Source organism: Gossypium hirsutum, chromosome A05, assembly GCF_007990345.1.
Source record: "Gossypium hirsutum isolate 1008001.06 chromosome A05, Gossypium_hirsutum_v2.1, whole genome shotgun sequence".
NCBI lineage: Eukaryota > Viridiplantae > Streptophyta > Magnoliopsida > Malvales > Malvaceae > Gossypium > Gossypium hirsutum.
In genome coordinates, this window is record NC_053428.1 from 106,882,712 (window position 1) to 106,898,871 (window position 16,160).

Sequence of the window (16,160 nt, forward strand, 5' to 3'; positions counted from 1 at the left end):
TAGTAAAATTGAAACATCTTATTCGACCCTTGGTCTTCGCCCCATAAATCCCCCTATCTTTTCATTAATTTTTTAACAGTATTTAGATCACACAACTCGATCTCAAATACAAAACACCCAAGTTAAAAACTACATTTTAAGCCTTTGATTCTTTTTCCTTTATGACAAATGACTAGTAAACAGCTAAATAGAATTCATACAAGGATTTGAGTTGAGTCTGACTCAAAACAATTTTGGCATTTACATCTCTTTTAAGTAAATTACAACAAAATTATATTTAAAAAGGGTTTTAAGGTTAAAATTAATGACCACTTGATGATGAATTAAAAATAATATATGTGTTCGTATTATCTCTCTGCACTAGTAAGCTTCATGCCTCCTTCCTGGTTCTAGCAGAAATCCTGAAAATGGGTCCAACACATAGGTTGGATGGATCCAGTTTGATGAGAAAGCCCATTGTGATGAACTTCATCAACTCAGTGGACAAACATCTACAAGCCCTGATTCACCCTTTCACTATAAAATTCCCTTGTGCAGATACAGCTTTTGAATACGAAATTAACCATCTAAGCTGAACCTAAACTCACTCTGCCAAACTATGTCCATTGCCTTTACCACTCAATTTATCCAAGATTTTGTAGGAGAATTCCACTCTAGAAGGTTGCTGTTGCCAAACCCCGAAAACCACCACAATTCTTCACATCCTTACACTACTGCTGACATCACCTTCAATGGAAACCTTGTTGTTATGGTTCTGTGGTTCCTCTTGTGTGCCTTAATTTGCTCACTTGGATTGAAGTCCATCATTAAGTGTACATCTAGGTGCTTGTGTTTATTGACCTCAGAATCCGGAGGCAGCAGCACCACTGCCTCAGCTAACACAGGGGTCAAGCCAAAAGCATTGAATACCTTTCCAACAGTAAACTACTCCGATGAGTTGAAACTGTCAGGGTTGGACTCTGAGTGTGTGATATGTCTCTCGGATTTCGCACCGGGTGACCGGTTGCGGCTTCTACCCAAGTGCAATCATGGGTTCCACGTCCGTTGCATAGATAAGTGGCTAAGCTCCCATTCATCATGCCCTAAATGTCGTTACTGCCTCATCGAGACATGCCAAGAGATTGTGGGGAGTAGAGAGGCAAGCTCGTCAGAACCACCTTCTTCACTGCAACAAACCATTCTGACCATACCACCCATAGCTCCTGAATCTTTCATACATAGCTATAGGTCAATTAGCTTAGCTTAGATTAGCCCTTTTTCTGTTGTTGTTGGTTTAATTGTATCATATGTGTTGAAGCTTAAACATATATACTAGTTGAACCCTTGCTATCAGCTTAAATTTCTTAGTAATTGTCCGTTCATTTTAACATGATATGTACTAGCTAGGCTCCTCATTAGTAACCGATTGCAAGCTATCTTTTTCCTACCCTACTTCTGTTCATAATATATATTATGTAAATTACATTTTTATATAAGCAATGAACTCTACTGCATCGACTTAATTAATTTTTTTTATTGATAAAAAGAAGAGGCTGTTTACTGTTCAATTTTTTTTGAAATGAAAAAATAGACTAAGACACAGCAAGGGAGCAATTTATTGATTTGCTCAGTTATCCCTCATAACCAATAACCCCTCATCATGATCAATACTCCTCAGAAGAACGCCGCATTTATGACAATTGTTCGATGGTGTCTCATCTTCTCAGGCTAGATAAGTCTTTAAGAGACTCTCAGAGAATATCTCACGCAACGTCATAGCCTCCCGTTCAATTAGGAAGGGCTATTGTCATACCCCTCCACCAAAAGAAACATGTCAAGCCCAAAAGGCATCATTGACTCTGCATTGACCCTTTAAGCACAGAACTTACTACTTATGTTTATAGGAGAACATTATCGTAATGTGAACACATTTCCAAAACAATGAAGAGTCTATTAAGGCTTAATTACCTCATACTCATAGTACTCCATAATACGTGTCAATAATTACCCATTACGCATTTAACGTGATCAAACACTTATCTAGCCAATATCATACCGGTGGACAATAGGACTTTTTCCTATAAATACCCTGGAAAACTATGGGTAAGAGATCGTCCCTTTTTATACCACAGGGTTATTTCGAGCATTTATGTTTTCACTTTACCTCTACAAGTGAACCGATCTCTACTGCATCACCTTGATCTCCTTATTTCACCTTGACTTCCACCCTTATTCAACTTTCATATAAGAAAATAAAACACAGATATTTTAGTTACATGTGAAGAAAATATTATTTTTAATAGATTTTTTTGTACATATTCATTAAAATAACCTCAACGTCACATGAACAATGATGATGGATGTTCACATGTGTGTAAAAGAATGCTTAATTAATGTATTTTTATATTACATGAAGATGATAGTTAAGCAACTAAAGATCATTTATGTAGTGTGGGCAGTATTAAATATTAGCCTCCGAATGATGTCTCAACTATATTCACAAGAAATTAATGCTCCTGAATTTGTTATTTATTTTCTTCACATTATTTGTGATGTGATTTCTTACTCATTACATAATTAATTACTCAAATATAAATAATATTAATTTGTATTTTCATACGATGCATGAGTTTTTTGTATTAATTTATTAAAATATATGTATTTAAAATTTTGTAACATTTAAAAAAAATAAATTTTAAATAAAAATAGGACTTTAAATTAGTGACTAAGTTGAAAGAAATGAAAAATATGTGAAATTAAATTAAATAGAGTTAGAATATAAATAAATATTTTAAAATAGAAGTACAAAAAAATAATTACAAAGGAGGGTTGTAGAAACCCATTCCTACCCGGCCCACTAAACCAAAAAATAAAACTATCCAAACTTAAGTCCAAACCCTAGCCCAATACCTAAAACAAAAATAAAAACCCTAGCCTAACTGCCCATGCCAAGTCTATCACCATTTGCCTGGTCACCGCCTCTGCTTCCACTGACAGGTCAAATCTACCGCCACAGCACCTGCAAGCCATTAAAACGAAAGGACAACAAAAATATAAAAATCATGTAATGGCTATAAAAAGCCAAGCAAAAACCATTGTACAGATTCGACATTTTTTTCTAAGCAAATACAAAAAGCACTTGACAACTTCTAGATCTAAAACACAAACGAAAGCAAAGATCTTAGCAACTCCAAAGAAACAGGAAAATAAAAGTTGAAATACCAAGAATCGAAATCTAAAACAAAAGGTGATATTACATCATTATTATTTCCTTTCTATTTACTTATTTTTTTCTTTTTTATTTTCGAATTTGTTTACCCTCATATACACATATATCATAATTACATAAAAAAAGTAAAAAAATATCGGTGGCCGGCTTGTTCGCCGGACCTTGACTCCGGCTAGAGGGCGAGAGAGAGGGAATGAGAGAGTAGCTGATTTTTTTTAAGGAGGATAGCAGAAATGAATTTTGCCCAAAAAACTTGGCTTTTATAGCCTTAAAAAAAGGGCAGCGTTTTGGGGTTCCCTCCCCAGTCGCAAAACGACGTCGTTTTGGGGAGGAACCCGTGACCCGACCCGCCTGGGGAGAGGATCCGCTTGTTTTTTAAGCGGAAGGGTTATTTGTGCATTTAGCCCTTCCGCTTTTTCATGTATCTACAATCAAGTTATTTCTACTTTTAATTCGGCCCTGAATTTTGTCCCACTTTTCAATTTGGTCCTCGGCCACGCGCTGCGCTTTAGAATGGGGGAATATTGCATTTTCAATACCTCTAGATTGCGCGCATGTTGCAATTTGGTCTTTTTCTTTTTTATTCTCTTTGAAATTCGCCCCAAAATTCACTACAGGAAAATAGACTTTTAGCGGCATTTTTTTTGCCTTTAGCGGCGCTTTCCCAAGCGCCGCAAAAAACGTCACTATATGCAACGCCGCAAAATTTAGCGGCGTTTTTTCAGAAAAAAAAATGCCACTAAAGACCAAGACTTTTAGCGGCGCTTTTTTAAAAAACGCCGCTAAAGACCAGGACTTTTAGTGGCGCTTTTCTAAAAACACTGCTAAAGTCCAGGACTTTTCGCGGCACTTTTCCCGCAAACGCCGCTAAAGGTCATAAAATTTTAAAAAATAAAATATTATAAAAGTCATGAAAAATATAAAAAGTTTAAAATTCATTATCAAAATATTGAGAAGAATAATATCCATGATATAAATATAAAAATTTCCTATTAAAATTCTATTAAAATTCATTATCAAATTAAATTTTCTATTAAAATTTTAACTTTAAAACTAAATACAAAAATTAATGAATTTAAATTTAAAATTTAAAATAATAAATTAATAACACAATTAAAATTCAAAGTTAAAACTCAAGTTATCTTAAATATTAAAATAAAAATAAAAATTTAGAATCAAAACTAAAATAAATAATAAAAATTAGATTAAATATAAAGATATCAATAAAATAAGATATTATAATGAAGTTACTTAAATGAAATAAGGACTTAAATCATAACCATGTAAAATACAAGATTTGAATATCCATTCCCATGTGAAATATCAACATTGATTATTTAAATTGATTAAGCTGCTAATGAATATTCTATTTTCTAAGTCAAAATTACAATTCATTTTTTTCTTCTTTCAACTCAAATAAAAATAAAAGGTTGAAAACAAAACAATTAAATAAAAAATAGAATAATTAGTTGACACGAGATTATTATTAAATATATGCAAATATGCAAGTAGACTATTACAAAACTAGGTGTAGTTTTTGATCAACTAATTAGTTGATCCTAGTGCAGGTTCTATCTATAATCTGCTTAACTAACATACAAACATAAGGCACTCTAATACTTTTTTGCACATAAAATATCTGAAACTCACACCTGAATTTGCATTCAAGACCATCTGCAGCAGCAAGCTGAGTCCCCTGACCATTGACCATAAACTAGTGGAACAAGAGTTTTTAGTAGTCCGAAAACTTAATAAACTAGTGGACAAAAATCTTTAAGGTATAATACAAATTTCAAAGACATCACCACAATACTTAATAGGTACATATAAAAGTACATATCAGACAATACAATGAACAAGAAAATGAATTGAAACAGAACAAATAGAAAGAGTTCTAGGCTTAGTACTTGCTAGATTCACCTAAAGTTTGCACACAGTCCCAATCACCATCAGCATCCTCTGACCATCAAACCTACAAGGAAAAGTGAATGTATCACAATTTGATCACATTTCTCAATCTTGTTGGCATATAATGAAATTTGCAAAAACAACCAAGATTTCTATGGTCTTTTTAAAGAGGGAGATCCATCTAGCTTATACTGCAGTGTTATATGCATATAGTAAAATATTAAAAGTACCCTCAAATAATATAATTTATTAACAATGCAATTACTTGTATATATAAAATATAATACAGAAAATCAACTGAAAATGATGAATATATAAATTTCGTTTGACGTTACACGGTTTTCCATCGATAAAGGTTTACTTTCTCAGAATCCTAACGACAACACAGTGCTCCAGCACATCCCTGTATCAACGAATGGAAACAACGGAAAAGGATTTGGGAAAGACAAGCTAGGTTTCAGAAGGCTAACTGCCAGGCTCTTATTTCTCCCTAAAATAGATGGCAAAACTGTGAAGTATAAACAGCTTTCTTTTTCCTGATTAGTTTTATGAGATGACATCAACATGGCAATGGAAATGGGAAAGGATGAGAAGAGGCCCAGGATAAATGAATATAGAATTGCAATGTTAGAAAGACCACACAGTATAAAGTGAACAAGAAAGACGATTAGTCAGTGTCACATTTAGTCCATGCAACCAGTTGAGAATCTAACTAACGCAGCCAGTACAAGAAAGACGAGCAATTAAGCTTTTGGACTGATGAAGTGAAACTCTTAGTAAGTTGCAGAATTTTGGAGGATCTAACTAATGCAGGAGACTGGTCTACTCAATTTTCTTACAAATTTCGACCACCATATTTGCTAGTCTCAAATAACATGAAGAAATTCGATATCAATGCAGAATGAACTGAAAGGTCCCAACAAAAATCCATGAACAAATTGCAGAGAAGAATGCAAAGATATTATCTCTCCTGTTAACCTCTTTAATTGCTGCTATAAAGTACATATCGAAAATTTCCCTGAAATCAGTGGCCGTCAAACGTACATGCTGATGAATTATAACTAATTTGACCAGAGAAAAATACAAAAACCCCCAAAAAATGAATGCAAAAAGAAGGGAAACCTAAGCTTGTAATGGAACAATGATGGCTGAGATTCTCTGTTTGAACTGTCACTTCATAGCATTTATATCATTGATTTTATATTTTTAACCATTCATTGCAAATGAAAGTTAAGAAACAAGACATAAACTAGTTAACAAAACAGGAACAAGTGAACCAAATGACTCCTTGGTTTTGAACTTAACCATCTAATTAAATCCCCAAGCACTAAAGGAGTCATTCCTTTGAAAAGAAATCTTGCTACAATCTTCTCTATTCCTATCTCCACTCTCCTATCTAATACCCTTACAATTGGATCTTTCTCTAAAACTCACTTGGAAGAAAAAATTGGACAAAGGAAAAGGGGAAAGAAAAAGGAGGAATCGAAATAAAACAGGGACTGATTACATAAGCCTCTATTCTGTGCTTCACTTCACTAGTTCATGCATGGGTGATTGGGTATGTCAGTACCTTCATTTATGGCATAACAAATAACATCCATGAAATTTAACCATTTTGATCGGCAAAATACTAGAGACTGAAAAATCCTTGTCAGGCTAACCTTGTAAAGCATCCATTGAAGTAGCAGCATGAGATGGGCTTAAAAAATCAACAAAACAAAGTTTTATTGGACGGTATTTAAAGCATTTTTGCTGTTCTTGATGAAAATTCTTTCAGTTGATAAAGGTCATAATAATACATAGAAATGCTTAGTCATTCAACATTCACTAGCAGAGTCTCTACACAGAAATAAAATTAATGCATGCACAATGCTGACCTTTTTAACTTTTAAATTAACAGCTTCCACCCTATCTTCAGTGTCCTGTGCTTCCGATTCCAAAACATGAAGTTCAAAGTTGTTTTTCTCGAAGCATCCCAAAGCAAACATACCTAGGAGAACGAGGCCTACTACTCAAGTCAGATGAATATTGCAAATAAAGCAAGCATTACAGGCAAGGAATCCAACAGTAGAAAAAAATGGAATTAGGGATTATATTTATATTAAACCATTTAAAACGAACCTCCTCTTGTAGAGCCTTAAGCTTTTCATTAGCAAGTAATGAATCATCCTGCAATTAACATAATATAGAAATTAAAATTCATAGCCGAATAAACCCTAATTTAGTACACTGTACTCTTCAATCTACGCTTCTTTAGGGAAAGACATTCAATAACTGAAAATAATTGAAAACATAATAATAAAAAAGCAAAGCTTCTTGGCTAAGAATTGAACTTTAAGAGTGGATATAACAGACTGCAGATAAGTGATCTTGTTTTCCATGTCTTCGAGAAGCTTCTCGCGTTCCTTGAGAGTAAAAAGAAATTTCTTTCTAATGAAGCGTTTATCGTTAAAAAGAAATTGAGAGTAAAAGGAGATGAGACAGAAGATGAGAAGCGGGTAACCAAAATTTATTTTTTGGTTGTGAGCGGGATTTTGAAAACGAGATAAAAAATAATAGTTTTTTGTGACGTTTTAAATGAAAAACGCCACTATAGTTCATTTTTATTTCTCAATTTTGATTTTTTTTTAATTTTTAACATATTTTTTTCTATTTTTTCTTATAAATTTTTTGTGCTGACATTATCATTTTTTAGAATTTTTTTTTAAATTTTGAATATTGAACCTTTTAACTGAAATATGAACTAAAATATTAAATTTTTAAGTTTTTTATTTTTTATTTTTTAAATTTTTTATGAAGATTTTTATAATTTTTAAATTATCATATAAAATACAAAAGGAAACTTTAACAGAAATAAAATGAAATTGATGAATTAAAAAAATACAAAATGACACAGTAATACAAGTATTATTCTTTTAAGTATGGTCCGCATTAGTTGTTTAGATTTTTATATAAATGGCATTTAACTATATGTATACACCTAAATTTTAATAGAGATACATCTTAGAATTATATATGAATTTCGGTTTAATGTGTAATTGTAGACGTGAAATTCTAATTGTGGTTTAAATGTATAGTTAAAACTTTAATTTTGATTTAATCATACAAATTTTAAAAAATAAATACATCAATATATTTTTCTATTGGATAAATATAAATATTTATGTATGCAATATATAAATATAAAATGATGTTATATCAATAATTGTGTTAATAATTTACAAGAACTGGATCAAATTAAAGTTCATGTATACAATTGCACACTAAACCATTGTTAGAAAAAGAAACATTTATCATATAAGAAAATATTTATATAATGATAATTAATTCAATATTTTAAAATTAATACTATCTCTTTTATAATTATATAAGAAAATATTTATCATATAATTAAAAACACTAACTAATCTAAACCCTAAACTCCTAATCCCTAAACATTAAACCCTAAAACATAAACCATGAACCATGAACCATGAACCTTGAACCCCTCACCCTTAACCCCTAACCCCTAACACCTAAACCTTAAACCCCAACCCTTAAACTACCTATAAACCATAATCCCTAAATCCATAATCCATAAACCTTAAAATAGTGAGACTAAGATTAGAACCTAGTTGGTATCTTTAGCGGCGTTTTACCAAAAGCGCCGCTAATGCTCTGGTCTTTAGCGGCGTTTTACCAAAAGCACCGCTAATGCTCTGTTTTTAGCGGCGTTTTAACAAAAAACGCCGCTATTGCTCAGTTTTTAGCGGAGTTTTTGTCAAAACGCTGCTATTGCTCTGTGTTTTACAATTTTTGCGGCGTTTTTTGATAAAACGCCGCTAAAGCCCTATTTTCCTGTAGTGATTCGTTTTTGTTTTGATTTTCGTCCCTCCTTTACTTTTTCTCATTATTTTACTTTAATTTTAATATTATTCATGCTATTGTATTTTATTACTGTTATTATTATATTTTTGTTTATTAGTGTCCCATTATTATTATCCTTACTGGATACTTATATATATTATATATATTGTATACTATTATTAATAGTTTTAATATTATTGTTTTTATTAATGTATTTGTATGTCACCAACGTTTTCTTTAAATATATATGTATTATGCTCCATATTACGCATATTTATATATCAATATTATATTGTGTATATTTCTTCTTTTTAAGTGTTATATATATATATATTTATATATTATGTATATTTTTAATATATATTATGTACATACTTGTAATATCATCATGTATTTATTTTTAAAATATATATGTATGTATACTTATGTAATATCATTAATGGTTGTTTTCTAACATTATTATCATCTCTAAATATATGTGTATCGTATATATATATACTTTAAATATTGTATTTTTCTATATGTTATGTATATATCTTTAGTACTATATTATATATACTTTTTATTTTTTTTATATTACCTTACGTATATATTTTAATAACTATATTATATGTATACTATTACTATATCTATTTATGTAGTATTATTAACGGTTATTTTTGTTCCTAACACATATACTATGTATACATTCTTAATACTATATTATATTTCTTAATATCATATCATGTACATGTTATAATTATTTTTACCTCTATTATACTTATTATTAATATTTGTATATACTTCATTATACATGTATATATATCTTCATATATCGTTTTAAATTTCAAATATTTTAGCTTAATTATTATTTTCTTTTCTATTTTTATTCGTTTCTTCATTTATTTAATTTCAGCTCTTATTATTATCATTCACATTTTCTTTTATGTTTATTCTGTTATGCCTGTCAATATCGAAATTTGAATTTATTTACGCATTCTTTATTATCTCATTTTATTGCAACTTATGTTATATTAACCTTGCCCCGAAGAAAACAATTTTTTTCATAAAAAGCGATACTCCGTGTTTGGAATTCCGAGAAAATCGTGCCCTAACTAACTGGGTTTCGATTCTTCTCATTTTACCTAAATAACGGAATATTCTTTTAAATCACAATACGAGTTTTAAAAATGCTTATTTTCAGAGATACGAGGTGTGGTGTAACACCCCTCGCCCGTATCCGACGCCTGGACGGGGTTCGAGGTGCTACCTGACTTTTACTAACACTTCCATACTAAACAGGGTCATGAAATCTCAAATAATTAAAAACTTTTCTTTTCACATGCAATCTGTCCTTTATGCGAGCTTACGAGGCCCAATACATGCATTCGGGGTGGTTCGGGACCCAACCGAGAACTCGTGAAAAACTTAGGAAATCTCTTGTATTAAGGCTCCACACGCCCGTGTAGGTATAGAACACACGCCCGGGTGCTAAGGACACGCCCGTGTCCCGAACCCATGTCCAAAACCTGGACAAATACAAGGCTATTTTCCAAGCCATTTTGTCACACTCACAACACATGCACGCATACTTATACAATAGCATACAACATGGCAAAATTAGGCACTTAAACCTTCCTAACATGACATGACCATGGTAATTTCACATGCAACCATTACAATAAGTTTTTCTTTCATCTTTACCATATTAATGCTATAGCTATCAACATGTCATCAAACCTCATTTCCATCACAAAGCATGCATAATCATATCCACAAACCATTCATGAAGCATTATTAACTATTTACCAATCACTTAATCCTGCATTAGTTATTAGCTCATCAATGAATCTCAATTCAATCTCTAGGCATACATGTTGTAAGCCACATCACAAGAGATAATAACATACATGCATAAGAATAATCATATGGACCCATAACGATATTAGCCGACATAGGCCAATTTACATGACTAATACTACCTTAATAACAAGCCAATGCCTTTGGCTAAATCATAATATTACATACTCACATTAAAACCCTATACACGCCATAGACTAGAATCACTTGAGTTTACTTACGCCGATAGCGTTAACTCGACAGTGTGATAATATCTCTGACGACCTCCAACCCGAGCTAACCTGGAAACTCTAGAAAACATGGGAAAGAATAGGGGGTAAGCTTTCGCTTAGTAAGTTCATATGAAAACAATAAGCAACTCATTAACTTGTTTTATCAATGTTTACAACATATTCTCAAGTTCACTACAAGCTGTCTTTCTGACCAATGGTCACTAAATTATTTATATCTGGAGCTACGAAACTCCGACTTAAGTTCCGTTAATTTTCCTTGAAACTAGACTTATTTTCATTTCTTCCATAAAATTTCCAGAATTTTTGGTTAAGCCAAATAGTACAGTTTATTCCTCAAAGTTACCCCTGATTCACTGTCTGGCAGTTCCGACCCTTCTGTACTAAAGTTTGATTATCTTATAGTACAAGACTCGAAAATGTTCTCGTCTATTTATCTTGAAACTAGACTCATATGTCTACTGACTAATTTTTTTCTAGAATTTTTGGTTAGGCCAATTAGTACAGTTTATTAGTTAAAGTCTCCCCTGTTTCAGGGTATGACCACTCTGACCCCTGTGCACTACAAACCGAATTTCTCCTTGTAAAAAAATTCCAACGACAATGCCGTTTATTTCCCCTAAAAATAGACTAAGGAATCCATTCATGTAAGGTATGACTCTTAATAATTTTTGTACAATTTTTGGTGAATTTCTAAAGTCAGAACAGGGGATCTCGAATTCATTCAGACCCTGTTTCACAAAAATTCAAATATCACACAATATGGAATTCTTTTTCTTCCCCTGTTTCTTTCATGTGAAAATAGACTCATTAAACTTTAATCCCATATTTTATTCTGACTCTAACTCATTTTCCACTATTTTTAGTATATTTTCAAAGTTACACTACTGCAGTAACTCAAATCTGTCAAGGCTAAATTACTCATTCATGATCATTGTTCACAAAATTAATACAACATCGTTTGTATAATCATCACCGAGACATTCATACCACATTTTCATTTACCATCTCACCATATTGTTGTTATGTCGAGTTTTCAACCTGTGAGTTAAGTACATACCTGTTCAAAGTATCCATTTCACAACATTTACCAATACGTCCCTTTCATCTCGAGTATTCCTCCATTTGAGTAGAATTTTACCCGTTGAACACATCGGAATATAATTCGGATATATGGAAAGTTTGCACATAAGTGCCACGTATGTAGCCAAGCTACCATGTAACCCGCCCATAAGTGAACTCGGACTTAACTCAATGAGCTCGGGCGTTCGCATCCATAAGTGAACTCGGACTCAACTCAATGAGCTCGGATGCCTAGTTACATCTCACGAACTCGGACTCAACTCAACGAGTTCGAACATTCGCATCCATAAGTGAACTTGGACTCAACTCAACGAGTTCGGATGCTCAACCATCCTAGTGACATGTCACTTGTATCCTAATCTATTCCTAAGGTTCAAACGGGATTTTCCTCGAACACATATCCTTGCCATCTTCCGTAAAATACCGAAACCAATACTCGCTAGCATTTTATATTTAACAGATAATACACATAACTTGAATTTTATTCGAAAATAACCACAAAGCATATATTTCATGATAAAAATCAGCATATCATATATTTAACATCAATAACTTAAAAATAACAATTATGCTATATTATTTACACATGAACTTACCTCGATACCACAAAGGTTAAAAAAAAAGACGTAATTATCCCTTAATCGATTTCTTTCCGTTCTAGGTCCAAATCTCGATTTTCATCATCTAAAATATCACATTCAACTTATTAAAACAATGTACTGATCAAATTAGTCCATTGAGACACTTGGGCAATTTTTTACAATTTTGCCCCTATATTTTGCCAAAATTACCAAATTACCCCTAGGCTCGTAAAATAATTTTTATCACATTTCTTTACTGCTTGAGTCTAGATGAACCATTTTCATAACTATAGCAACTCATAATTTCAACTATTTCACACATTTACAACTCATTTTACAACTTAGCAATTTATCCCTTTTAAGGTGTTTTCATGCAATTTCTTTCACAAAAGTTGTTCATTAGACAACTAGGACTCATAATATTCCATAAAAACACAGAAAACAACACATTTACTCTCATGGCAAAACCCTAGACTCTTCATCATTTTGCAAAATAGTCCCCTCTTATGAAAGCTCATGCTTTAAGGGTTCCAAAAATGTAAAAATCATCAAGCAAAGACATTAAAATCACTTACAAGCAAGGGAAATATGTTGCTGAAATTTTCCAACTTCAAAGCCCTTTCTTTGCTGCATATTTCAATGAAGGAGAAGGGAAAAATGATAGCTTTTTCTTTTTGGTTTGTTAATAATAAAACTAGTCAAAATTGGTGACCAAATTTCACCTAATTTTGACTTTTCAACAATTTTGTCTCCCATGGCCGGCCATCACACTTTCAATGGCCTAATTTCACTTTAAATACCCCCAATTTAAGATACAAGGCAATTTAACACCTTTAGGTATTAAAACACAACTTTTACCTTTTACGCGATTTAGTCCTTTTTCGAAATTGGACTAGAAATTGCTAAAATTAACTTACCAAAATTTACATGCACTTATAACATTATATTATAACACATAAAATAATACTAAAATAATTTTCTCTAGCCTTGAAATAGTGGTCCCGAAACCACTGTTTCGACTAGGCCAAAATCGGGCTGTACATTTCTTCCCCCCTTTAGGGATTTTCGTCCTCGAAAATCTTACCAGAAGAAGTTGCTCTCTACTTTCACGAGTCACTTATATCTTTTTCTCACAACTTACAAAACAACTCAGCACAAGCTCATACTGAAGATTTCCTATAGCTTTTCCATAGTTGAGGTATAAACCTCGGAGCTCAATTTGAAACACTGGAGAATGACATTCTTGGAACTATAAACTCAGAAACATACAACTTAGTCACATCTGTCGAATAATATATCTGTACATACTAAAATAATCATGTGGACTTCCATCATCAATCTATCACAATTCAACTTGCATCCCTCCTTTTTCCTGGGAATGAGAGACATCCCGATACAAAATTCATAACAGTCTTTTCTCATTTTCTTCCCACTGTCATCACTGACAATAATAATCTCGAATACATTTGATATTCGGCTACCCTATAGACAATTCGACATCCTTTGAACGAATAAACAAGATACTGCTGTGAACTCTGTACTCAATTCTCTGTATACCCAGAGTTTCTCAGTACTGAAATCTTACTCTGAATTAATAATAATAGAAACCAGAAATCAAATCCTCCCTGCAATTCCAAATTAAAAGTCGAATCATGCTATACTTGTTTAATTTACCACTTATAGCCACAGTTCTATACTCTGATCATCAACTGTTTAGAAACTTTACTAACATGAATCAAATGATTCCAACTTCATAGATGTGGTCTATTTATTAATCAGGATAACTATACTTATAACATCTCTCGAACAAGAGAAATCCAACTAATATGTTTCCATAACATACTTTCAAGAATAAAACCTCATCATTTTTACTGTACGACTACTTACCAAGGAACACGTAACGGTATTCTCGAACCAGAGAATAAACTTAAATGCACATAACTCAGATTTACTTTTGTAGAATAACCATTATTTACCCCAGGAATTTTAAAGAAATCTCGACACTGAAATCCCTACACTTCTATGGTCGAGCCAGAAGCTTAATCATAACAGATTCTAATATCGCAAGTCAAAGATTACTCGTAAAGATAAGCCAAGCTTGATAATTCTCGAAACAAGAACGAGATAAAAGCTAATATAAGAAATTCCAAGATATAAAGACTATACCAGAAATCCGAGAATATAATCCAGAAGAAAATAATATAAATGATCTGGAAAATCCCTTAGAGAAAACCAGAAAAAAACTACTGTCTGTACGCTCTAGAATTTCTCGTAACAGAGATAATATAATTCTCACATATATAAACCATAATCAATAGAACATCAGAATAATCTTACATAGATTTTTACTGTCAACTTCATTCCAATATATCAGAATAGAAATCTGAAGAGATGGGGAAATGTAGATCATAACTAACTGGACCAATAGAACTTTTCATCTAATATCACAGTCACTAGCATCCTCACATAATAGAATTCTCAGTCGAAAGGGATAACCATACGTATTCCCCAGAATTGAGGAAAACATAGAATACTCAGAAGAGAAAGATAGCCATCACTTTTGTTTAATTGAATTCGTCATACTCAGACATCTGTGCAAGTCCGACATTATTCCTCTAACTAATTCTGTCTTCGCTAATCTCATACTATTCCATTTTTGTACTCTTCAGTTTCACTTTTGCAAGCTTATGCAACATATCTCTCGAGAATCTCATCGTATAACTCTATTCTGGTAAGGGGGCGAAGATTGTAAAGCCTCTAAACTTTTGACTCTCAAGCAAATACATATTCAACAACAACATAGCTTTACGCATATTGATTCAAACATTTCAAATTTCCAACTTGTTATAAACACATTTTCACATATCTCAGTAATACATGCAACTTTATTTCATGCGAATATTAGCTAAACATAAGTGAATTTATAATAACTCAAACTTTCATTTCTTTTTCTCAAATTACCCTTAATGTTTTATCAAATTCCCATATTTAGTCTTAATCACTTGCCAATATTTATCAAATTGGAGAACGTCTTATGGTTTTGAGTACATCGTTTACTTGATGACATAGTTCAACTATGATCTTGTACTAGCTCTCATCCATCTGTGTCAATGCCGTGTCCCAGACAGGTCTTGCATGTCCTAGACATGTCTTACACTAGCACATCTCGTAGCCGACGCATGTCCCAGACATGTCTGACACTGGCTAACATCTCGAGGCCGATGCATGTCCCAGACATGTCTTACACTGGCTCTCATACTGTGGCTGATGCATGTCCCAGACATGTCTGACACTGGCTAACATCTCGAGGCCGATGCATGTCCCAGACATGTCTTACACTGGCTCTCATACTGTGGCTGATGCATGTCCCAGACATGTCTTACACTAGCCCTCGTCTCAATGCAGATGCCATGTCTCATACATGGTCTTACGCTGGCACACAAATCTCATGTATTATCATGGTCC

General features: G+C 32.6%; 1 protein-coding gene and 1 long non-coding RNA gene across 2 annotated transcripts; one reads left to right on the forward strand and one right to left on the reverse strand.

Moving 5' to 3' along the window:
• Positions 1–394: 394 nt before the first annotated feature.
• Positions 395–1,472, forward strand: LOC107961424 (RING-H2 finger protein ATL78). The gene has a single exon (XM_016897560.2). The coding sequence runs from the start codon at positions 599–601 to the stop codon at positions 1,244–1,246; it is 648 nt and encodes a 215-aa protein (XP_016753049.1). The 5' UTR covers positions 395–598; the 3' UTR covers positions 1,247–1,472.
• A 3,186-nt stretch (positions 1,473–4,658) lies between these two features.
• Positions 4,659–7,656, reverse strand: LOC107959565 (uncharacterized). The gene is made up of 4 exons (XR_005927569.1): positions 7,450–7,656; positions 7,238–7,285; positions 6,994–7,106; positions 4,659–5,180 (listed from the first exon to the last, which is right to left on the reverse strand). It is a non-coding gene; the product is annotated as an uncharacterized lncRNA (long non-coding RNA).
• Between the last annotated feature and the right edge of the window lie 8,504 nt (positions 7,657–16,160).

Bases quoted from the DNA above. Each gene is read 5' to 3' on its own strand.
- LOC107961424 (XM_016897560.2), top strand. From the start codon at position 599: ATGTCCATTGCCTTTACCACTCAATTTATCCAAGATTTTGTAGGAGAA.